This window comes from Trifolium pratense, linkage group LG7, assembly GCF_020283565.1.
Source record: "Trifolium pratense cultivar HEN17-A07 linkage group LG7, ARS_RC_1.1, whole genome shotgun sequence".
Classification (NCBI taxonomy): Eukaryota; Viridiplantae; Streptophyta; class Magnoliopsida; order Fabales; family Fabaceae; genus Trifolium; species Trifolium pratense.
Genome location: NC_060065.1, coordinates 8,775,802 through 8,798,509, shown reverse-complemented (window position 1 = coordinate 8,798,509; position 22,708 = coordinate 8,775,802). Strand labels below are relative to the sequence as shown.

Here is a 22,708-nt window from a genome sequence, read left to right as displayed (position 1 = left end):
TGGAGTATTCAAAATTTGAACTCCAACTCCTACATATATAATACGATATATCTACCAACTGAGTTAAATTCACGGAGACAGCGAAATTAAAACATTCTAACCAGGATTTTTGGGAGTCAATCATCTCGTGAGAAAATGTCATGGCCAAAGTTTCAAAATTTTCAACCTACAATGCTAAATAGTAAATGGTCACCACTCACCACATCTACTGTTAATAGAAGCTATATTACAATTAATACTTTTCATTTCATACTTTTCTATTAATACATTAATGACAAGTATTCTCAAGATAGTGTTAGCATACCTTTTAGGAACAAGACTATTCTCTAAGTTAAAAATTAATCAATATTCTACAGATAAGTATAGTAAATTTGGAAGGAAGCATTCAGTCCAAAAGGTTCATAATCATACAGATAGCAACACTTTTGCATATTATTCTCAAAAATATCTCAATGACATACTGTATTTCATTAAGTCAACCAGCCAAGTTTTCCAGGAGCAGTTAGACTTAAGACTCATTATATTATGCATATAATCACATCCTTTCAAAGTCTACAAAGAATGGCTGCTACTCTAACTACTAGATGAGTTGGTTAAATAATTTGAGGTTCTTTTATAGAGAAATATATTTAAATTTGTCTTTATATGAGTTATTTGTAATTTAGTACAAATATTTGGTCACTTAAATATATCTTTATTTACCATTACAAATGATATATTAAGATAGAAAAATACTAAGAATGAAGTGTGAACTCAAGTCCACTTCCATAGGATTAAAGTGTGAACTATGAACAAATTAACAAATATAAAAATTGCAGACGTATGGTTGTTATGCTAATCAACAAAGCTTTACACCTAATTTGACTACAAATGAAGAATTAATGGATCTAATGGTGATTTAATTAGAATAAGACAAGACAAGGCTTAATTATATTTCAAAAGCATAATAAAACTTCAGAAATTTAAAAAAGAAGATAATAAAAAATGGACATCAGCAAGGAATTTGTTGGAGCATATGGGAATGGTTCAAAAACAATGTGAATATAGCTTTCAGACACCATTCAATAAAGGATGACAAAGAAACACATTAAAAAATGGCAAGAACCAACAAATTGATAATGGAAATGTTATTGTAATATGACAAATCCACCAAAATTACCATGTTATCATCATAGCACTACAAGTTACACACTACATATACAATAGCTACATCTTTTGTAACAGTATTGTCGATGGCGGGAAGCCAAAAACCCACCATACCGGCCGATATGTGGGCCGCCATATCTGAGTCTGGCGCTGCCATCCTTCACAAAATTGGCCATGGTGGAAAGCCAAAAACCCACCACCAATATCCCCCATGGCGCCGCCATGGCCAATACAGTGCTTGGTAATAATATTTGACATGCAAATTAATTGAACCTCCAAAAGAAAACCTTATTCGGGAAAACTCCGAACATGTATGTCTAATGTCTATCGCGTGATTATTTCCTATTCCATGGAAAAAGAATGTATGGTTTGTGTCAAGTGCTGCAAGCATCCAAATCATATTGAAACTTGATGCACATACTTTAATTAATAGAGGAAATAATACAATAATTAACACAATGAACAAATCATCTGATTCGTGAAGATCTATGTCTTTGTTCGTCAACTTTATTCATCCAATCATTGAGCTGTAGTAGTCCCTTGTATCCATAATGAGTAGCGGCAACAAGTATGAATAAGAAAAAGATAAATAGAAGAACCTGCTTTGTTCTGGAAATTATTTTCTGTACAATGATCATCACAATCATAATTGGTCAGCAAAGAGAAAGGTTAATGAAATTAAAAAACTATTCTTTTATCAAGAAAACTAGCATACCTGTAGTATTGTCGGTTCATTGGATTCTACTACCCGCTCCCGCCTTTTTCGTCGCTTTGGAACTGATTTTTCATTATCTGGCTCCTTTACCTTCAACAAAAACGATTATTAGAATTGTATAAACAAAAATTACTTTAGTATTATCATAACCATAGATGACAATGTAGACACAAATATAATATGTCCTTTTCAGAAGCTGAATTTCTACAAGTACAATGCAATTTTGTAGTGATGATGAATGAAAAGAACTAAGCAAATAGATAATTTTGAATATATGCGGAAAGTTCTGACAGAAGCACAATTACCTCGGTAACTCTAGATTTCCGTAATTGCAGTTCTGACTCAACAACCTGCACTTTACTCTTACAGTCCGAATTGCAAGGAATAAGTCCAACTCCAAATTGATTTTTTGGTATATCACTTGGATTGCAACCGGCACGATTATGTGCTGCTTGAACATCTTGACAAAGCCACTCCTTTTTCAGTGTTTGGCATTTGCACCGAACAGTGACCTTGCAAAGAACAAGTTTATATTTTAGAAGATAAGTAAATTGGATCGATGATATATGTACAGTGTACTGGTTTGTTTAGTTTGCAGCACATAGAAAAGTAGTGCAATAAACTAGCGACACTGATTGAGCTAATAGTGTTATTTTCAAAGTTAATTCATGCAATGACAGCTAATAAATATGTACCTTTTTACCGCATTTATCAGGATTTGGGCATTCACCAGGATGACATGTCTCTGGGCATAGATGCGTACAATTTGGCATCTTTCTGCAAAACCATTGTAACCAATAGAGCTATCATCTAGCTAATCGAACAGGAGAGAAAGGAAAAGAGAAGAATGAACATGAAATTAATTCCATTTAAATTACCTATGACATGGTCCACCACATGACCGGGCAGTCTCTTGATCCTTTGCAGAAAGGCTGTTGTAATAAATACACTCAAAAGCATGGACCATTGCACCACAATGACATGACCGTTTAACTAACACCTTGCATGGGGGGCAATCTCCAGGATGGCATCGCCGAGGACAGTGATGTTGACACTTAGGCTTTCTTTCCTGATCAATGCAATTTACACAACACGAGACAAACTATCAGCTCTGATTTTGGATACTAAAAAAGTGAGATTGTCAACTTTACACAGGAAGAAAACAATTAAGAAACTTAATCGATTCAGTTAAAATCCAGTGATGAGAAAGAAACTGGTGAAACATAAAGAATAAAATACAAGGAATTCTGAAAGATTCAAAACCTTTTGGCAAGAAAGCAAACAATCTTCACAAGCCTCACTTCTTATTGACTGGTTCGTGGAAGACTGGTTCTCCAAGGGATGACAGGTTTTAGTACAATAATGATTACCACACGGTAGAGGATTACCACATAAATTTTCACAGGAGAACTGTGATTTATTAGAGCAGACCATCTGATAAGAGGGTGAAAAAGAAAACAGAAACCACATTAAAAGCAGTTAATGCGAATTGGTTTAGACGAAATTACTTAAAAGAATCTGGCATGTCATAGCTCGTAAACAGCTTCTAAGATAAGCAAAACAAACCATTCGCTCTGCTCCCATGTGCTGCCCTACACATGATCTCCATTCTAGTTCCGGGCAAGGAGGGCATTGAGTGCCGGGAACAATTTCACTTTGTTGTGTATTCTTCTTTTTCTTTGGTTTAAGAGTAAATTCTAGATTTGGAGGAGGCCTTGCACCATGACACCTTCACAAAGAAAAAAAGTGTGGTAAGTTAAAATATTAACTAAAATTTGAATGTACAAATCTCATGTGATTCAATTCAACTAAATGATAAATGACACCTATCACCTATCCGCTTCATTACTTTGTCAATAATCGAGAATCTATGTGTTTGGACCCTTCATTCACACATAAATGCTTGAAAGTTCAAAATCTTAACTATTTAAAGCAATTTCTTCAAAATGATACGTAGTAACCTCTCAATCTTTCATATATAGAGGGAAAATTCACTCAAACCTTAATTTGCATGCATGGCCACATTGGTACTCTTCTGCACAAGGTAGGCGACAAGGAGGGCAGGCTCCATAATGGCATTTGTGTGGCTAAACAAAAGCAATGTGTTAATAATAGTAAAAGAAATATACATTGTCACTCGTCAGCAATGAAGCACCCAATTTCTTTCAAATTAAGGAACATCCAAGTATGATGATGATGACAACTTTCGAGAGTTTGTAATAATTCAATTCTTGAGGGAAGAAAATAACAACCCATTAAGAGATACAGATATTCCTCAAAATAATTACAGTATCAAAATAATTTTAGCATGTAATATAATGTTTTAAAAAAAAAAAAACCTATAATACACTATTACAAATTGGAAACTCTAACATTAAGAATTCAATTAAAAGACCTGGGGTGTTGGGGTAGACCGCAATGATTCAAATTGAAGTTCATTTTATGCCAACCATGTACTAAAAAAGTATTGTGTGTAAAGACTTAATAATGCATTTTTTTAAATAAAATTTGGTTTTAATAATTTACATACTCTAGTGTTAAGATAAATATATCAGTAAAATGTCGTTGAGAAACAAGAAAACGGATGTACAACTGGGAGCTAGATAAAAGAAGTCCAAAAGGCCTAAACCTTTTCATTAACAAGTTTTATAGCAGCAGTTAGAAAGAATAAGTTAGAATTAAGAGAAAACAATAGTAATAAACAGAGAAAATTAGCAGCACATCCTATAAATGAAAGGATGTATAACCTAAACCTTCCCCCAAACTCATTAAAAATATTATTCAGTATATCTCTGCTTGGGAATGTAAATACTTGCAGCGAAACAAATCAATAACAAATAGTACCTTGCAGATTAATGCATGTCGGCACAAAGGCTTAATAGGACATTGTTTACGGCATTTAGGTGGTTTTTGATCCATTTCTGTACCACATGGAACCTGGTACAAAATCTATCACTCAGCAAATATAATTTAAGCAAGTGCCACAAAAATTGATGAAATCCAAGTATATAACACCAAGATCAAGAAGATTAATAAAATATGCACATTCACAAAGAAATAACAGCGAATATTTATATTTGTTGAGATTATGTGTGAACTTATTGACAAATATAAAAAGTAACAGCTATAAGCAACTCCACATTTATCTGATCTCTGAACTATTTGCAATTTATTGAACGAAAATGCTATGAAATTAGCAGGCGTCTCAAACCACAAGTAACGTAAAAATGGGACTATCACACTGACTTGACTACAATGAATATTATATAAATTGACAATAACAACCCTCCTTGATTTCATATATAATACATTTAGCTTTGTTGTTCCTCAGAATATGTTCAAATAAATCAGCAGCCAGTGTAATGCAATGTGCTTATATTATGTAAAGGAAAAAGATATGCTTCTGATTTCTCCTTTCTTCCAATCAACTGAAAGCAAAGTTTTGGTTGGATGCGAGAGTTTGTGATTCTTGGAGTAATGCAGTGAGATCCAAGATTCAGGAGGTGAACCACAAGTACAACAAAGGAATACAGCACAACATTAACCCTCCTTTCTTCTTATACCGCATATGAAGGGTGTAATATATATTGTTAAGAAGTCCCACATCGGTTGTGACATGGCCTTGACAAGTGTTTATAAGCAAGTGGCAATCCTCACCTTACAAGCCGGTTTTGTAAGGATTAGTTAGGCCCAATACCAATTCTAAGATATATCAGCCAGAAGAGCGGGCACGAGGTCTTCTCCGTTGACTCTAACAGCCCAAAATACGCTGATAGCAGCAGCATCAATGAAATTCTTTGGATTAGGGAAAATGACCAAGCCAAAGATGAGCAGGGCCAATATTTCCCCCAAGGACTCCCTTAGGGAAATCCTATGGTCCGAAAGCCGGATGATGAGGTTTTGAAAGAATTTGTGCTCCATGATACGGATGCAAATGGTCCAAGTATACTCCAAAAGGTTATTCAGTCATGGACACAAGTGCACCGTAAAGGGACCGAGCTAAGAAAGAGTGGCATTACCGTCAAGGAGCCTTACTCCCAATGAATAAAAGAGCGCGTCAAGAAGATTGGGCTTCCTTTCATCCTCATCCCTTCATCTCGACTCAACCTAGCCCACTGGAGCCAGTGCCTACCTCTATTGAAGAAGTTGATGAGCTCGAGGCAAACATCGAGCGTCTTGAGAAAGAAAAGGAAGATTTACAACGGCAGCTCCATCAAACTTCCCATGAATGCAATGAGTTCAAGTTCTACTTTGAGGAAAAGAAAAAACAACTTGACAAGAGCAAGGAGATGGTCAAAGAAGAGAGGGCAAAGAAAGAGCGAGTGGATGAATGTCTGGCGGGGGTCACGGATGAAATCCGGGAACGCAACCATCGGTTGGACCAAGCTTGGAAGGATACCGAGGATTGGAAGGACCTTTGGGAACTTACTCTGAAGCAGCATAGAGAAATGAAAGAGGGGTTTGAGGCCCGAATCTTGGATCTCACTGCATTACTCCAAGAATCACAAATTCTCGCGTCCAAATAAAGAGCCCAAGACCATTAACGTGCTGGAAATTGAGTGAGACATAAGTGAAAGCAAAGTTTTGGTCACAGGAAGTTCCATCTATAAGTTTTCAAACTAATTACTATTTACTATTTACTATTTAGCAAGTCCAACACTATCTAGCCATCAATTTCTATGAACTGAGCAGTCAATGGTGTTGTTTTACACAACTATATTCAATTCTTCATAGTTCACAGTACACAACAATTTATATACAAGAAACACAGTTATAAAATGAGACTTCACACACGCAAGTACAAACATGCACAATTGGAAAAGAAAAATCATGTAACAGAAGAGTAGAATATGTAAACAGAATCCAGATGGAGGAACTCAAACCTCAAAATGTGTCTCCCCACATGCACACGAAATTGTCACCATAATAGGACAAGGAGCACAGGGACCTCTGCAAGAACAAATTTAGCTATCATCAAACTGTATTCTGCCTGCCTAATACTTTATGCTTCACAAGTTAAAGAATGAAATACTGTTTTGTCTGTATAATATGCATAAGATATCAACAACCTGGTCCCTATTTTCTTAATTAAACAGATCAACGAAGAAATTGACTTTTTCATGATGATATGTTTCTTCTCCATCATTGTGGTCATATTGTTAGTAGCTGATGACATATTATTTAATATTCTTGTACATATCTAATACAAATAAAAAGGACATACCTATGGCATGGAGATTGGCATTTATGGTTCCTACAGCGAAGCCTCTTACCACATATCTAATAATTGTTGAAAAACAAAAAAAAATATTGATCAATCAAAATTACAAAGTTAGAAGTCTACTGTCAAAAATACTGTAGATACTAATCATGTGATTAATATTAATATCTACTACAAAACAAGCACACACCTCTGAGCACGGAGGGCAATCTCCATCACAGCAGCGGCGTTTACAAGGATGCCTACCACAGTCGCGCAACGTCTGACACTTCCTCTCACATGCCAAATCTTGATAGCAAGGTACCTACTTTAAGTTCAATTAACTTTGCCTACTATGACTATATTTCACAAACCAAACCTCAAAATCAAAATGCATTCAAATTTCAAAACAGAAAACAATCACTTACATCTTTCTTGAGGCTACCACAGCGACAACATTTCTTCACAACAATCCTACAAGTCTGGATACATTGTCCACGGTGGCATCGTTCATGACACCTATGATACCCACAGGATAACATTTTATCACAAGTAGCTCCACAAACCTGCATAGGAGCATCACAAGGCATTCCTTCATATACCCTTTTTCCACAAGGACATGTTCTCTTCCCTTGTAAAGGACACTCGCCACATTCACCAGAATGACACCCTCTCTCACAAACATGCTTCCCACAACTAAGCTTCTTCTCACAGGGATCATCACATCGAAAAACACGATCACAACACTCCCTCTCCACTTTCACCTTCCCACATTGACACCTATAAACACCACGCGCCCGACAAGGCGGACATGCGCCAAGGTGGCAAATCTCAACACACTTATGCACACCACAATCCAATAACTTTGAACAAGGAGCTTCACAAGAAAACTCTTTAAACCCACATCTTCGAACATCTTGATGAGACCCACAAAAGCAACGAACTTTAACAAGTTGTGGGCAAGATGGACATGGTCCAGGATGGCATAAAAGCAAACAATGGTGCCCACAATTGTTCTTCAAAGATCTACCACAAACATCACCACAAGAATGAGGTAAAACCCAAGGATCATCACTTGGAGGATTCTCCAATTTTCCACAGAAACATAGATAGGTTTTAGGGATTAAGGTTTTGGGATATTCAACTCTACATTTGGGGCAATTCCAGAGAGATGTATCAGAGGCTTGATCAGGTGAAATGGAGAGACGAGTGACGGCGCGTGCGGCGGCGAGATCGGAAGCTTGACGGGACCAGCTTTGAATGCAGAAGAGATGGAATACAGCGAAGCATAGGGAGGTGCAGGACCATGTGGGATCGGAGGGTTTGATGCGTTCGAGACAAATGAGGCAGGAAAGAGCGCCGGAGGAGGAGGAAGTGAGGAATGATTGGATCTTGGAGAGATCGGCGGAGGTGGCATTGGTTGAGGAGTGGCCGGAGAAATTGAAGTAGGATTTGAATATAGATTCGGAGAGGTCTGAGTGACGGAGGAGTGTAGAAGTGGAGGAGCCACCGTCGGAATCTGAGTCGGAGAGTTGTTGTGGCGGTGGTGGGCGGTGTTTTGATGATGCCATCATCTATGCTTTGGTATGTTCGAGTTCGATATTCACACTTGTTGGTATTTGTTGGCTACTTACATGTTTGTTTGTGTCTCATTGTCTTTTTGGTGTTTTTTTTTTTAATTAGAATTAGAATTTTACTTCTTTTTTTTTTTTACAAAAACTACACTACGTAAGTGTTTTTCTTTTTTATAAGCTACTACTTGCTGTAAGTGTAACTATGTGTTTGGTTCTGTGGTGGACAAAATTGATTTTGACAGAATTAAGTTTGATAAAATTGATTTTGATAGAATTGAGTTTGACAGAATTGATTTATGTTTGGGTATATTCATACAAAAGTGAGTTGAACAAAGAATTGGAGTGTAAAAATCAATTATAGAATGAGAAGCTACAATTTCTAGCTTCAAGTAGAATCAATTTTGGAGGCAGAATCAATTCTACTTTTGAGAAACCAAACAAGCCAAAATCAATTCTACAGGTCTAGAATCAATTCTGGCTACTCCAGAATTGAAACCAAACATACACTAAGTGAAGTTGAAATTATAGGTTTCGCGTGCACGATAATGACATGATATAATATAGAGTAACATGATAAGCATAAGATTAGTTATAAGCAGAAATACAATAATTATTTTCAGTTATGTAAAAAAAAAAAAACAATTATCTTCAATCATGTCATGTTATCATGTCTTTGGTATAGGATAACAAACATGATAATGATCGTATCATATTTTTAATACATATATCCCGTTCATAATAATATGATAATATATAAATTATATTTAAATGACAAAATGAAACTTGTAGAAATTATTTTTTAACAAAATTATTTTGTAATATTTTAAATTTTATAATAAAAATTTAAATAAGCAATCAAATAATTTTAAATAAAAATCATCAGCAAATAAACATGTTAATTTTTTTATAGGAATCATGAATAATTACATTTAATTTGTTATAAAATTTAATCAATATCCCTATTTTGCAACTTTTAATAATTATTTTACTTTAAAATATTACAATTTTAATAGATTTTGTTTCTTTAGATTATATACTAATTACAAAATTAGCTTTGCGAGTTTGAGAATTGGGTTGGCGCCTCCCACTGTTGAAGGTTATTCAACATCGTTTGGTGGTTTATATGGTGGTTCTCCGATGAGTTATGGCGGTGGAGGTGGAAGGGGGTTTGGTAGTGAAGAGGAGATGTGTCGTCAGGGACGGAACTAGGTGTTAGGGAAAAGGGGCGGCTGCCACCCTTGTGAATCTAGTAGGAGGAATACTACCCTATGTATATATGATTCGCCACCCCACGTATCATTCTGTTAGCCACCCCACGTATGATCTGTGTAATAAATACATGCACTACATAGCTTTTCATCATATATAAACTACTAATTGTATATATAACTAGTTAGGAACCCGTGCAACGCACGGGCGATGACGATTGTATTATCCGATTAAATACAATACTTAGACAACTGGTTGTTAATATTACACAACCATATAAAAAACACATATAATAATATTATTGTTATTATTGTTAATATCATCCAGAAAACGCACGGGAAAAAAATTGTTTATATGATATGGTTTTATATTTTGTTAAGTACATAGATTCGGATAATTTGAAATTCATTCCCTTCAGCATCCATATGGGACACTCGCCGTGTTTTGTGTCACTAAACTTTCACTTTTAAAACCTACAATTTCTTCTATACAAAATTGTTTTCATAGATTGGGATAACTTGAAATTTCTTCCCATCAGCATCCATATGGGATATTCCCCGTGTTTTGTGTCAATAAACTTTCACTTTTAAAACCTATAATTTCTTCTATACAAATTTGTCTCCATATATTAGGATAACTTGAAATTCATTCCCTTCAGCATCCATATGGGACATTCCCCGTGTTGTGTCAATAAACTTTCACTTTTAAAACCTACAATTTCCTCTATACAAAATTGTTTCCATAGATTGGGACAACTTGAAATTCCTTCCCTTCAGCATCCATATGTGACACTCCCCGTGTTTTGCGTCAATAAAGTTTCACTTTTAAAACCTACAATTTCTTCTATACAAAATTATTTTCATAGATTGGGATAACTTGAAATTTCTTCCCATCAGCATCGATATGGGATACTCCCCGTGTTTTGTGTCAATAAACTTTCACTTTTAAAACCTATAATTTCTTCTATACAAATTTGTCTCCATATATTAGGATAACTTGAAATTCCTTCCCTTCAGCATCCATATGAGACATTCCCCGTGTTTTGTGTCAATAAACTTTCACTTTTAAAACCTACAATTTCCTCTATACAAAATTGTTTCCATAGATTGGGACAACTTGAAATTCCTTCCCTTCAGCATCCATATGTGACACTCCCCGTGTTTTGCGTCAATAAAGTTTCACTTTTAAAACCTACAATTTCTTCTATACAAAATTGTTTCCAAAGATTGGGACAACTTGAAATTCCTTCCCTTCAGCATCCATATGTGACACTCCCCGTGTTTTGCGTCAATAAAGTTTCACTTTTAAAACCTACAATTTCTTCTATACAAAATTGTTTTCATAGATTGGGATAACTTGAAATTTCTTCCCTTCAGCATCCATATGTGACACTCCCCGTGTTTTGCGTCAATAAAGTTTCACTTTTAAAACCTACAATTTCTTCTATACAAATTTGTTTCCATAGTTTGGAATAACTTGAAATTTCTTCCTTTCAGCATACATATCGGACACTCCCCGTGTTTTGTGTCAATAAACTTTCACTTTTAAAACCTATAATTTCTTCTGTACAAAATCGTATTCATAGATTGGGATAACTTGAAATTCTTTCCCTTCAGCATCCATATGGGACACTCCCCGTGTTTTGTGTCAATAAACTTTCACTTTTAAAACCTACAATTTCTTCTATACAAAATTGTTTCCATAGTTTGGGATAACTTGAAATTCATTCCCTTCAGCATCCATATGGGACACTCCCCGTGTTTTGTGTCAATAAACTTTCACTTTTAAAACCTACAATTTCCTCTATACAAAATTGTTTCCATAAATTGGGATAACTTGAAATTCATTCCCTTCAGCATGCATATGTGACACTCCCTGTGTTTTGTGTCAATAAACTTCACTTTTAAAACCTACAATTTCTTCTATACAAAATTGTCTCCATAGATTAGGATAACTTGAAATTTATTCCGTTCAGCATCCATATCGGACACTCCTCGTGTTTTTTGTCAATAAACTTTCACTTTTAAAACTTACAATTTCTTCTATACAAAATTGTTTCCATAGATTGGGATAACTTGAAATTTCTTCACTTCACTTTTAGTAAAAGACTTAAAACAACCTTAAAATATACTTACATAATCTTTTCCAGTCAACAATTCCACTGTATAAGTTGCACTAAAAATTGAAAAAATAAAATTGTACACCTCAACAGATTAGCAACCAAGATGTTTACATAACTAAATTGATAACAAAGTAGCCATACAACAGAAGTGCTGTCAAGAATAGCTAAATAATCAGTTTCTATGCAAAGCTCTTCATTAGCTAACCCTTCCCAGTTTGAGTTGTTTTCTATTATGGTCATTGACTTGGCAACCTCCTTCTCGATTAGTGTGGATAACTCTGAGAGAAAATTCCAGGGAATTATATTTGGTAGTATCTTATGACCAGCCTCAAGATCAAAAGGTAGTGAGCCATATACTATCTGCACTTTCTTGTCTGGACAGAGAAGAAAGAAATCACAAGTTTCACCAAGCCATTCCAATGGAAAAAATCAGCATACTATCTATTGAAAAAGTTTATAAGATAAAGAAAATTTCATCACTCAAGTCTCAACTCATGAATATAAGTTGAAGTTCAGTTTTTTTGACCCAAAAATGAATGTGTTAAAAAATGATTGGGAGAAGAATATAACATAATACCAAGGGGGTGGTTTAATTTCATCTATTCAATACTTAATATCATCTCACAGAAAAGAAACCATAAAAACCAAAAATCATACTTAAGAGTTAACATCATCATAATCACAACAAACACGTGAAACTGAAATATGAAGTAAATTGGTCCAAACACCTATAAAATGACCAAGGCTCAATACATTTTATCAATAGAAGCCTTGTCACAATGAAAGGTTTCCATTGTAGACCATGTATAAATAAACTCAGCCTTGACCAAAGTTCCACATAATAAATAAACTATACCACTCAAGCTAAGTAATTAAACTACTCTCTCCAAAATGGAGCTTTGAACGAAGTTCCAAATAGATGCATATTTAATTCCTTTTTAAGAACTTAGTGAGCATACGACTCTAAATATATACCACTTCTAATTTATATACACTTCCAATATATAGAGAAAAGGGAAAAGAACAAACACACCTAAATCTATGCCTAACAACAGTATGGAAGTTTTTCCATTGATTCGAATAACAAATATATACCACTTCCAATTTATATACACTACCAATGACCATCCAAAATAGTACCAATAACTCGATAAATTAAATATAAAAAACAAAACCCCTCCTTCATGTATGAAACTAACATTCTCTATTGTAGAGGTAAAACATTAAAAAGGGATGGTCAAGATAGTTCTAATAATATTTTGATATATCTAACAAAGGAAGATATGTACATGAGAAAGAATAATATAAAAGGGAGATAATTAGTTCAACAATAGTCTCATGCTCGAGAGTTTTTTCATGAAACAAAAAACAAAATTTTCTCGGTTGAGAAAACCAAACTTTTAAAGCAGCCTTCTTTTTCATTAAGACTAAAAAAAATCTGCATTACCTCAATTTGTAAACAAAATAGAAGAACTTCATATTTTCTGAGCATCTTATAGGAATCATAGGTATGTCATTTTGCTGCAATGAAAACATAAACACAATAAGCAAAGAAGAAGAATGAACATAAGAATCAAAATAGCAACTAAACATCAAAATTTAGATTTTTTTTTAGCCTACCATTCATTGTTAAAATAATAAAAAAAAAAATAGAACTATTTGATTTTCAAAGAGACCATTCTATTTGTATGGCTATGATAAGAACTCATTTATGTGTCCATCAAAACCAGCACTATATAAAAGTGTTATTGATGGAGATTGTTTCGTTATCATGAAGTTGGTAAATTAAAGAAATTGAAGGAAAACAAAGGAACTCAATAAATAAGAAAATGAAGCTCAACCTGACCAGCAGCAACATCAACAATGGCATGAGCTCTCACACTCTCTGCAACTGTACTTACAACAGCAAAAGGAGCTTCTACATGCACACATGAAATGTTTTTATATGGAATATTTTAGGGCAATAAATTTCTAGATGCAAAAGAAAATGAATCAATATATGTTAACTTTCCTGTCTAAAACCATAGGTCCAAAGCAACATCTAGTAATATAAAGAAGGCAACTATAAAATACGATAATCAAGGACTCATTTCATGTCTTTTCTTCCCATTCATGCTCTGGACAATAACTCTGTTAAGTGAAGTCAACTGCAGACCGGGTAAAGCCTGCAAGTAAAAAACAAATTTATCAAGATTGCGCAATCCAAAGCCTTTAAAACAGAAGTTTCAGGTGAATTTAGCTTGCAAACAAAATGTATATCGATTCTTGAAATATAATACAGTCCCAAATTTTCTACAACTGAGGCGGCTGCATGCTGCATCTAAGAGTTTAGTTCCATGAGACTGAATAACATGGCCTGAAATGAAGTGACTCACTCTACTTAACACATGGCAGCAGAGCAAGAAAAACAATTGCTCTAAAGTTAAAAATAATTAAAAATTATATCGGGTAGATGAGAAACAAAAACTATATTTAAAAGTAGTAATCTGAGAGTGAGAAACAATGCCATCATGTTGACCAAAATTAAATGATAAATTTGGAGCACTATACAACTTCACATGTAACACATTGAACTGGAAAATTAAAACTTTAAATTAAAACAACACAAAGAAGCTATATATAAGTTGTGTTTAAGACAGAGTAAATAAGCTTACCTAATATAATCATCATGAGGCACGAAAACTGCATTTAGAGGACCAAAGTAGCCAAATAGTCTACAAATCTTTTGGCCTGCAAAGTGCAAATAGAGTATTACAGTTGATTTCATACAGATTTTGCAAAAATTTAAATAAATCATATAAAAAAATATGATGAAGAAGACACCATTTTTATAAAGTACCTGAAAGTTGGTGATGTAAAAGCTAACAAATTATCTATTTTCACTAATTCTTTCACTAATTGCATACAAATGATGGTATAGAAAAACACCAAAAAATAAGAACACAAAGCCATTGTTTATTCATATTGAGACATTTCCTCAAACACTTTGAGTGCTCACTTTCACAATCAAATGAGAGTTTTCAAATACAATGAAAGCTATGTAGCTTACCAACTCTCATTAAAGTAAGGAATTCAAAGGATGACAATGATTCTTTCTATCTAAATCAAACTAAAGTAATTAAAAGTATCAAATTATAAAAGATCACTCAAACAATAGATCAATTCCATTGAAAATCCATAAGTTTTCAAATATCAAATCAAATATAAGATAAAAGCACAAAAGTAAGACCACAAAGCCATAAGTTTTTCGTATTGAAACATATTCACAAAAAACTAAAATAATACATAACTCAGAAGGGGAAAATTGAAAATTCAAAGTTCAGAAAACTTACCCAATCAAACTCTAATTGTGAACCTGAACAAACAATAAAAACTTGCAAGAAAAAAAAAATCAAAATTAGAATATGAAATCAAATCATGAACTTCCAGATTGACGAATCCTAAATTATCGTTACCTGAAAATTGCGATGGAAGTGTGAATCTGTGAGGAAAATAACACATTAACTAATCATTAATAATGGAAGTTAATCTGTACCAAAGTGAAAACAAAGAGAGAAAAAAATTGTTATCTAGATTCTGGGAGATGAAGCAGAGAAATGGACGCAGAGAGATTGGCATGTATTGAATGAAGGTAGAAGAGGGAGAGAGATTGTGTGTGCAAATAGAGATGCCACAAAAGACATTTTGAGGGGGATTTGAAATTTGAATTTGAAACCTAGATCAGGGAAAGGAGCTTGCAGCAGAGAAAGGAGCAACATGTTTGTTACCCAAATGAAGAAAATCACTCGCATGCTGAAAACGACAACACGACAACAGCTTGCTTATAGTTCTGACCATTTTTTGTTTGTTTGCCATCCTTGGGCTTATTGGACTGGGCTGGGTAAAAAAGTTTGGCCCAGCAAGCAAAGAGATGAAAGGGGGGAAACGAAATTCAAACTGTTGGCCAGAAGAAGCAAAGTATTTGTGATCTTGTCCAGCTAGGATTTCTTCTGCAGCATTGTGTGATTGACACATGGCAAAACTTACCCTATAGCTGTGTTGAATGTGTGTAGTCTACTATAAATATAAGAAAATAAGATACCACCAAAAAACCGAGATTGCCCTTCTGCCATTTTTTTTTCCCATTTTTGTTACTACTAAAAATAAGGGCAATATTGGTATTAGATGTCTCAAATTTTTTCATTGCTTCTGGCCCCACCTTCAAGCGCATTTACCTAATTGCCCTTATCTCATATAACATTGGCATTTAACTATGAAAGGAGAAGACATTGGGCTTTAATGGAATTTCACATTTTTGCTTCACATCCTCCAACCAAATTTTGAACTACTCTAATACTCTCCATGTTGTCACTTCCGATACAACATCTCTTCATACAACATCACACTCAATCTCCTTCCATCTCCCTCCAAAACGAAAAAATTGTGAGAACTTGAACTTGAACTTGCTATGGATCAGATTAAGAAGGTAATGTTGTCTTCATATAACTTGAAATTTTACTTTGTTATCAAGATTGATGCTAAAAAGAGTTTGCTTTCCTGTATTTTTTTTATTTTTCTTTTTAGAAATCAAAGCTTGGATCTACTACATTGGAGGTTGAAAAAAAGGTATACAAAATCGACACTTACATGAACATACAGATTCTTCGAATTTTTTTTATTTTTGCACTTTTTGGTTGTGTAAGAACTTCAAGTTGTAGTTTATATGGTTTTTTTTTCACTTTTGGTTGTTTATTTGAAGTATGTAATATGATGATACCATTTTGGTTTTATACATGAAGAATACATGTGGGTATCAACACAAAGTTTATGTTTTTATGGTGTTTTTTCCAGTTATGGTGTTTGTTGTTATAGACATAATCCATAAATGTGTGTATGAACGTAAAGTTTAAGTTTTTCTCTTTTTTGTCCAACTATTCGAAGATGATTTGAAGTATCAATGATGATTCTACAATTTTGTACATATTCATGAACAATACAAGTTTGTATCAAAGGAAGTTTAAGTTTTTATGGTTTTATATGAGATTTTGGGTGAGTATTGTTAACAATCTATGTCTCCATGAACATCAACTTTTAGTTTTGATGGTTTTCCTTTGGACATTTTAGAAATCAAAACTTGGATCAACTACAATGGAGGTTGAAAAAAAGGTGAACATATTAAAAAAGTTGGTTGTGTGTTGTAAATAATTAACGCGCACGTTGTTGAAAATAAAAATAGGTTGTTTTTAATTTTTTAATGTTGTGTTTGATTTTTTTAGAATTTACCGCAAGGATCTGTTTCAATGGAGGTTAACAAAAAGGTATAAATAAAAATTTTGATGTTTGGTTGTAAATTATTAACGCGCACGTAGTTGCAAATAGACATTGTTTGTTCTTAACTCTGTAATGTTGCGTTCGATTTGTTTAGAATTCACCTCAAGGTTCTGTTTCAATGGAGGTTAACAAAAAGGTATGGATATTTTATGCAACAATCATTTACCTTCCATTACTTAAATTATATCAAGAGTAACTTTATGTATCTTCATAATCTTTTAACTGGAAATTTCAGAAGAAACTAACTGCTGAACCTATAGAACATCAAGAGGTACTCATGAAACTTAATAATCATCATACATAATTAAAGTTTGTTCATAATGTATATATTTTTTATGAAGTTTCTTCATAATGTATTTCAGATATCTCAAGAGACCCAAATGGATCGTGACACCAAGGTTAGATTATCTATTTATATTGAAGTTGGTTAAAAAAATGTTGACTATAACCACAACTTGATGAAGTTTCTTGATAACTGAATGCAGATATCTCAGGTGACTGAAATCAACGATGGCATAAAGGTTTTGGCAGAAAACCAAGAGGTACTCATTATATTTGTTTATTACGATTCAGTAAGGTTTGTTCACCATGCATTTATTAGTATATTTTTGATGAAGTTTGTTCATAATGTACCTCAGAAATCTCAAGATACCCAAATGCTTCAAGACAATAAGGTTAGCTTATATATTTATAGTAGACTTTGTATATATCTATTTTGGTTGGAATATGCATCTCTTTGTGGCAATTTTAACTCTAGAGTATGTATATGCAGGAAAAGAAGCCTATTGAGTATGATTATGATGCTGTTAAAGATGTTACCAAGAAGAAAGAAATATGGAGACTAGGGGTGATTTTGGATGACATGTGGATTGTGTCGAAAGGAGAATCTGAAGTGATAATGGAAATGTTGCTCAGGGATATAAAGGTAGCTTCCTTTCCTCATATTATCCATCTTAATGAATAATGGTTATTAGTTTTTTTAGGTATATACCAATTGCCTTTTAATTTGTTATAGGGATATACTATCCAAGCGACTGTGATGACTGATGATATTGAGAAGTGGAAAGAACAACTTGCACAAGGCCAGACGTATTCTATGCGTAATTTTAGGGTTGCAGATAATGATTCACAATATAAGATGACTCCTCACAAATTTCGATTAATATTTGTTGGTGCAACAAGAGTTACTGCAGTTGAAATTCCAGAAATACCAAAAACACATTTTTACTTCAAGGATTTTGAAGAGATCTCTAATGGGACTTTTCGCACTGATCTGTTAGTTGGTAAGACAATTGGTTAACAACATAGTTGAACCTATAGTTTCATATTATAATTGTCTACAAATCTTATATGTATGCTGTTTTCTGACTTAGATGCTATAGGAGTTGTTAACTCTATTGGGAAGATTGTTACTGCAACTACAACAAGGAAAGCTAATGTCGCTTTTACCATCAAAGATCAGCGGTATTGTATTAAACCGTTTCACATACAGTTCAGTTAACCTAACTATGATAATTATTTGTTGTTTTATGTTTGTAGTGATAAGGAACTTGATTGTACTCTGTGGGATTTAGTATCTGACCAATTTATCAATGGTTACAACCAACGATCTAATAATGATCCATGTGTCATCATTATGAGACATGTTCGAGTCAGAGAAGCACAAGGTCTGTGATAAATTGTCTAATGTTATTCTCAATGTCCACAGTATTATAGCTGTGTTTCTCTAACAATTATCACACTGGATAACATTGTAGGATCATACCCCTTGCAATTAACAAATGTGTGGAATGGAACTAAGATTCTATTTGATACATCGATACCTGAAATAGAAAAATTTCGTGCCAGGTTATTTATAGTATTCTGTTGAAACCTCACAAAGTGGTCCCAATTATTGATTTTCAGTTATAATAACTGGTTTTTCATATGCAGCTTGCCCAAGGAAACTGTTTATGCGTCGCAAAACAGGTCTTTTTCAACTTCTACACAATTATACACCCAAAGTTATGCTGGTACTCAATACAATACTGATGAAAACTTCATGAGAAATGCCCAAGTTCTTTCATTGGGAGCTATTAAAAAACTTAAAAAGGTATGCATTAACATTCGAAGTATGTTTAAAGTTTGTTCATTATTGATTTACCTTTTCACTGATTACCCAAAATTACAGGATGCAGTTTGTGTTACTGTAGTGAACACTTCACACATTAGGGTGTCAAATGGAGGTTGGTTTTTTTATGCTTGCAATGATGGTACAAATGACTGCTCCTTAAAATGTGAAGGATCTGAACTCCCCTTTGTATGCCGAAAGTCACACACCACAAATGATCCTAGAGTCAAGTAATAATTTACAATATATTTTATTCCAATACCTTTTAAACTGAATACGATTAATTCATTTAGAGTTTGAACAATGTTACTTAAACTGCAAGGTACAAGTTGGATGTTGAAGTATACGATGGTGACGATACAGCCAAGTTTGTTTTTTGGGACAATACTCTTGATGAGATGGTTGGCCTAACTGCAAAGACTCTACTTGAACAAGAAAAGAAGGTTCATTATATATTTTAGTTTTCATAAGCATCAAATTGTTTTGTTATTAACATTGTCTGATCAATGCAAATACTCTCTTTATATGCAGAATGGTTACGGTGACCAGCAGGAATATCCTCGCCATTTTGATGCTATCATGGAACGGAAATTTGCAGTTAGAGTTAAGTGGCAAATTGGATGGGGTGGGATGGGATCTGTTGTCATGTGTAAGGATAGTCCAGATTTGATTGCCAAAATTGAGGAACAACTTCCTATTGCAGAGGTAAAAAATTTCAAATTATATGATGGATAAGAGATCTTATTACATCAAAATTTTTGTTTCTTGAGATTTAATTTTCGTAAATTTCAACTTTGATAGAGTACATTCAAAGACATTGAAACCATCAATATAATTGAGGAAGAACTTTGTGCAATATCTCAATCACCTACGATTCAGGTTTGTAATTTAGTATACTTATTTGTCATTTTAATAAATTATAGTTCCACTTTTTTCATTAATCAAGAACCGTTAATTAATATTTCATCATATGCATGTAACAGGCTTTTACAAAAGACGATATTGAAAAATTTGCTCACCTAGATGATGGAATTCTATCAACAGTATGCATCCTCATAACCTTGATATTCCACCATTAATAATTTTTACTTATGTTTTAGTCACACATAACTTATGTGTTATATTGGTATGCAACAGCCAAATGTTTCAGCTTCATCAGAGAATGATATCTCTCCTTCTTCTCAAAAGACTCCAGCCAAAAGGACTGCTGCAAAGGAACAACCAGTTGAATCTCTCAATCTTGATTGTCAGGCTTCATCAACAAGATCTGGCAAACTGATTAAAAAAGAGAAAATTTAATCAAATACTATTTCGCCACACTACTTTTTGAAGTTGTAATGTATGACAATTTGTGTGTATGTTTAAATTCACAGGCATATTAGCATGTACAAATTGCTTGATACTTTTTTGTTGCCTATCACCTTCTTGACACCAATTTTGTGGGAAATCAAGTATTAATTTGTCTTCACAAGCCCAAAATTTAGTGAATGGTGTAGCAAGTATTGCTAACAAGATTATAATCCTGTGAAACATTATATATAATGAGATTTATTATGGTCTTTTGTTAACAGATTTTTCTTATTTAGGCTTATGTGTGTATTATAAGAAATCTAAGTTTACATTTATTATCAATGTCTGCATTCAACTTTAGGCAACTCAATATTATCATAACCCCTAAGTTTGTATTTAGGCCTATGTGTGTATTTTTGTTTGGATACTTTTTTCCATTATTGCGCATGTTAACACAAGTTTACTTATACAATTTACTTATATCCCAACCACCTACATTATTACTTATCAATTACCAATTCAGGTGGAATGAGTTTAATGCTTAATATCTGCCTCATTTATTACAACCACACTTTTCATACATTATAAATAGATTATACTTAACCATATTTCAATAACAAGTTGCAAATTGATACAACTATGGAGTTAATACAACACCTGCAGTGTAAAACACCCTTAGGCTTTTTCAAGACTATACTTATCCCAAATCAGGTTTTTTCTTCTTAATCTTTTATATAATTTTTTTGTTTTTCATTTGTTATGATTTTATAGTTGAACTATCTTCATTTATATTGTTATGCAATTCAGTTCTATGGTGAAGTCCCACCAGATTTTGTCCAGCAACATTTCAATGAGCTGCATAAGAGTTGGCACATTTGGGATAAAAATGGTATCCATCACAAGTTAACATTTGGAAAATACAATATCATTCCATACCTTACTGATGGTTGGTATGCATTACTAAATCATCTTGAATGCAAACAAGCAACCGAAATAACTTTTACTTATTATGGAGGTGGAAATTTTTTGTTATCAGTTGGAAGTATTACATTATGTGAAAATTTTCCTTCATTCCATAGTCATTCTACAAATCCAATTGATACTCAATCTTTTGATGTAACCTTATCTAGATGTGATGTTCATAACACTGCCATGGTAATTTTTTATCTATGTTACTTTTACTTTACATATGTAATGTTTATTTAATTTTAAATCTCATGAGTATTTGTTGGTATGTGTGTTTGTGCAGACATTGGAGGGCGATTTCTCAGACTATGTTAGATCAGTTGGTTACAAATCTTTACTATTAGTTAATGACCATCTAGATATCCTTCAAGCATCAATTATGAGTACATATTCTCCTATAGTAGCAACTATAATTGGTCATGGATGGAAAGAGTTTTGCAGATTTGAAAATTACAAGGAGGGTGACACAATTAGGTTCAAATTTGCCTGCAAAATATCACGCAACTTGGTTCATGTTCGTCTAATAACTAAAGATTAACTCATCTTTCAAAATTGGTGTGTTATTATAGACCATCTCTGTTTTTATTTTCATCTGCAGCACCATATTATATGTAAATCTTTCATTGCAATATTGAAAGAAGTGTATAAGCTCTTTAAACATTTCCTTATTTTGATTTTAGTTTAATTATTATGTATTTCAATTTTTAATGAATATTAGTATTTATATTATTATTGTGGTCAGATACTTCTGAAGTATATTTTTGCTTTTCATATTTGATTGTCTTGGTTACTTAAAAAATAAGTCATCCTTACTTTATCATCTACAGAAATATTGAAAAGATGGTTGATGAATAGTATTACATAATAATGTTTGATTTCATTGTAACTAAACCAATTAATTTTTTGGTTACATCATCTGTTTACATTATAACAACAGCAAAAATTGTACTTTTTCTTACATTGTAATTGCTATTAGGTAGATTCTACTGTTTTTGCATCAAAACTTCTTCCATAAAAGAAGGACTTGACTGCATAACTCCTTCCATAAAACAAGGACTTGACTGCA

General features: G+C 33.4%; 2 protein-coding genes and 1 long non-coding RNA gene across 10 annotated transcripts; 1 reads left to right on the top strand and 2 right to left on the bottom strand.

Annotated features, from left to right (window-relative positions):
- Positions 1-985: 985 nt before the first annotated feature.
- Positions 986-8,715, bottom strand: LOC123894782 (NF-X1-type zinc finger protein NFXL2). Its single transcript, XM_045944856.1, has 13 exons — positions 7,490-8,715; positions 7,273-7,386; positions 7,086-7,141; positions 6,745-6,811; positions 4,706-4,798; positions 3,863-3,948; positions 3,428-3,590; positions 3,125-3,295; positions 2,740-2,930; positions 2,557-2,638; positions 2,167-2,373; positions 1,862-1,951; positions 986-1,769 (listed from the first exon to the last, which is right to left on the bottom strand). Exons 1-13 carry the CDS (start codon positions 8,633-8,635, stop codon positions 1,614-1,616), a joined length of 2,622 nt encoding a protein of 873 aa, XP_045800812.1. The 5' UTR covers positions 8,636-8,715; the 3' UTR covers positions 986-1,613.
- A 3,183-nt stretch (positions 8,716-11,898) lies between these two features.
- Positions 11,899-15,760, bottom strand: LOC123894781. Of its 5 annotated transcripts, XR_006803910.1 has the most exons (7): positions 15,422-15,726; positions 15,299-15,339; positions 14,621-14,696; positions 14,246-14,322; positions 13,808-14,131; positions 13,414-13,487; positions 11,899-12,340 (listed from the first exon to the last, which is right to left on the bottom strand). It is a non-coding gene; the product is annotated as an uncharacterized LOC123894781 (long non-coding RNA). The 5 variants fall into 5 exon arrangements; XR_006803911.1 differs by having other exon boundaries at positions 13,808-14,342; positions 15,422-15,760; XR_006803909.1 differs by having other exon boundaries at positions 13,808-14,322; positions 15,422-15,760.
- A 269-nt stretch (positions 15,761-16,029) lies between these two features.
- LOC123894780 lies at positions 16,030-20,926 on the top strand. Of its 4 annotated transcripts, none has more exons than XM_045944853.1 (21): positions 16,030-16,431; positions 16,530-16,571; positions 17,070-17,111; positions 17,222-17,263; positions 17,371-17,412; positions 17,512-17,547; positions 17,639-17,674; positions 17,762-17,818; positions 17,915-17,950; positions 18,049-18,201; positions 18,292-18,559; positions 18,650-18,740; positions 18,816-18,943; positions 19,034-19,124; positions 19,209-19,368; positions 19,447-19,616; positions 19,709-19,829; positions 19,918-20,091; positions 20,188-20,265; positions 20,370-20,429; positions 20,524-20,926. In XM_045944853.1, the coding sequence occupies exons 1-21, from the start codon at positions 16,414-16,416 to the stop codon at positions 20,683-20,685; spliced, it is 2,007 nt and encodes a 668-aa protein (XP_045800809.1). In that variant the 5' UTR covers positions 16,030-16,413; the 3' UTR covers positions 20,686-20,926. The 4 variants fall into 4 exon arrangements, with proteins under 4 accessions (XP_045800809.1, XP_045800808.1, XP_045800810.1 ...); XM_045944852.1 differs by having other exon boundaries at positions 17,894-17,950; XM_045944854.1 differs by lacking the exon at positions 17,070-17,111 and having other exon boundaries at positions 17,894-17,950.
- Positions 20,927-22,708: the final 1,782 nt, after the last annotated feature.

Excerpts from the sequence above, each read along its gene's own strand:
- LOC123894782 (XM_045944856.1), bottom strand. The coding sequence starts at position 8,635 with ATGATGGCATCATCAAAACACCGCCCACCACCGCCACAACAACTCTCC. Across the intron at positions 7,387-7,489 it reads GTGGTAGCCTCAAGAAAGAT|GTACCTTGCTATCAAGATTT; the intron begins GTAAGTGATTGT and ends AACTTAAAGTAG. Across the intron at positions 3,949-4,705 it reads GACATGCATTAATCTGCAAG|CCACACAAATGCCATTATGG; the intron begins GTACTATTTGTT and ends GCTTTTGTTTAG.
- LOC123894780 (XM_045944852.1), top strand. Across the intron at positions 17,264-17,370 it reads CAATGGAGGTTAACAAAAAG|AATTCACCTCAAGGTTCTGT; the intron begins GTATAAATAAAA and ends CGATTTGTTTAG. Across the intron at positions 17,819-17,893 it reads TTTTGGCAGAAAACCAAGAG|TTTGTTCATAATGTACCTCA; the intron begins GTACTCATTATA and ends TTTTTGATGAAG.